Source organism: Tachysurus vachellii, chromosome 24 (assembly GCF_030014155.1).
Source record: "Tachysurus vachellii isolate PV-2020 chromosome 24, HZAU_Pvac_v1, whole genome shotgun sequence".
Classification (NCBI taxonomy): domain Eukaryota; kingdom Metazoa; phylum Chordata; class Actinopteri; order Siluriformes; family Bagridae; genus Tachysurus; species Tachysurus vachellii.
In genome coordinates this window covers 16,735,634-16,737,812 of record NC_083483.1, presented here as the reverse complement: position 1 = coordinate 16,737,812, position 2,179 = coordinate 16,735,634, and the positions used below count along the sequence as shown (strand labels likewise).

Here is a 2,179-nt window from a genome sequence, read left to right as displayed (position 1 = left end):
TCGGTTTAAACTGATCTCTGCAGTTCTACTTATTTGTTAGTGTTTAAAAAAATTCTATCTTTAAAATCTTCTAAACCTTTACTGTGGTCCTGAGATGTAGTGTATAATTTCACCACCAGGTATCAGTGTGCACCGTGGATTAGTAAGGTGTGTGGTTTTTTTTTCATCAGTTCCATTTAAACTATTCATCCAACCAAACGGAGTAAAGAATGTGAACTGTACAGTGTTGTCTGTTCATTCAGCCGTGTCAAGAAATCTGCTCCTTTGTGCATAACTACATCACTAAATCTTCACACAGTCACAATTTAACGCTGTAGGACTTTTAAATGATCTTCTGATTCAGCAGGTATGTGTTCAACAATTCAATTCAATCATTTCTTTATTTTTGGATTGTTAGAGGCATTAAATCGGGGTGTGTTTGAGTGAAAAGAAAATGCAGATAGGCTGCTGAGCCGGTTTGGCCAGGAGCAGGAACTGTAGACACTGGTTTAGGCGTGTGTGTGTGTGTGTGTGTGTGTGTGTGTGTGTGTGTGTGTGTGTGTGTGTGTGTGTGTGTGTAGATCCTTTAAGACACTTGTCCTATGAGAGCTGAGAGTGCTGCCCCACCCTGCTGAGAGGACACATATCATAAAGTCAACCTTTGGAACTGCACTCGATCATCAGTTTAGACCTTTTTGCATCTGGACTCTTCCTGGGCGAGAAGACAAGGCTATGGATTGGGGCACAGCACTCTGGGTACGTCTCTTCCCCGACCCATTACTATCACTGATATCCTTTACAAAGGTTTGAGTGTGTGATTAAGAGCTGGTTTGTGAACAAGACTCATAAAGTTGATTCTGCAGCTACAAACTGAGTAATAGTGTTGTATTAAAACAAGACACATGAGCTACAATAATGTCATAGAATATCTGAGTGAGGAACCGTGCTGTAGGTAAGAACATATACTCACTAGAGATCTCTGTACGTTCAGTAAGATTTATTATGCTGGCTTGTAGATGCCAACATTCTTTTTATATTTGAAATGCTTTCATTTTCACAAAGCAGCTTTACATAAATCTGACTTAGAAAACATGCCCTAAAATAATCGCACCTCAAAAACTTAGAGGAATTGTGACTTTAAAAAGAGGAACCCATTCTGTTCTGGTCAGTTCTGGATTACCTACCTGACTCACAGCCTGTTCTTTCTTCCTGAATAATTCAGACTGTAACCCAATGTCACCTTTCACTTTTTAAGCTCAACTCCCTTCTCAGCTCAGATCCTTTTTAAATAGCTTTTTTAACAGTGACACTGAAGCCTCTGGAGCTGCAGGTATTAGATCGTGGGTGACTCACTCAGATATCTAACTATGCATCTGAAGGCTTTGGAATTCTTCAGCGATAAACCCAGTGTGTTGCTGTTACAGTGAAATGCTGAGTTTTCTGTAAACTCCTCTGTCCATCCCTGACTGTTCCACAGCACTGACACTGGAGACTCCTTCACCACATCATACACACACACATTTCTCCTCCCAGAAACCTACAAACTTACATACATTTAAAAGATGTTTAATCATTTTCTTTAAAATATTTTTTTTTTTGTGTTTTATACCGTGTGTGTTTGTGTGTATGTGTGTGTGTTTTGGGGGGCTTTTCAATGGTCGTCTGAGGTGTGGAAATTAACAGATTGGTCAGACAAGTTTGTGTGTGTGTGTGTGGGGGGGGGGTGGGGGTGGGGGTTATATCTTGGTGAGTACTGTATGAATCTTTTTCCATAGTGTCTGTTGAATAATGATTGTCTTCTGAGGATTGCTCCAAAGCAACTGGAAAATCTTGTAGTAATGACAATGAAAGGTATTCACAAGGATAGTAAGACAAGTGTGTGTGTATGTGTTTGTGCTTGTGTGTGTTTTGCAGGACCAGCATGATACAATTGAGAAACACACACAGTCGGGTCTGGACCTTATCGATCGTTATGTGAAGTTTGTTAAAGAGAGAGTGGAGATTGAGCAGGGCTACACCAAACAGCTCAAGTAAGTAATCTCACAAACACTGAACTCAGGAACATCGAACTCACAGACACCAAACTCACAGACAACAAACTCACAGACACCAAACTCATAAATACTGAACTCACAGACACCAAACTCACAGACAACAAACTCACAGACACCAAACTCACAGACAACAAACTCACAGACAC

The 2,179-nt window shown here is 40.4% G+C and overlaps 1 protein-coding gene across 2 annotated transcripts in view; it reads left to right on the top strand.

The window, feature by feature from the left end:
- Positions 1 to 205: 205 nt before the first annotated feature.
- Positions 206 to 2,179, top strand: part of trip10b (thyroid hormone receptor interactor 10b) — a 10,308-nt gene continuing 8,334 nt past the window's right edge. Inside the window, exons 1-3 of one of the 2 annotated variants that reach the window (XM_060860789.1) lie at positions 206 to 346; positions 561 to 735; positions 1,894 to 2,009. In XM_060860789.1, coding sequence (XP_060716772.1) covers positions 712 to 735; positions 1,894 to 2,009 — 140 coding nt within the window. In that variant the 5' untranslated portion in view covers positions 206 to 346; positions 561 to 711. The remainder of the gene's footprint in view (positions 347 to 560; positions 736 to 1,893; positions 2,010 to 2,179) is intronic. The other variant, XM_060860788.1, reaches the window with a different exon arrangement.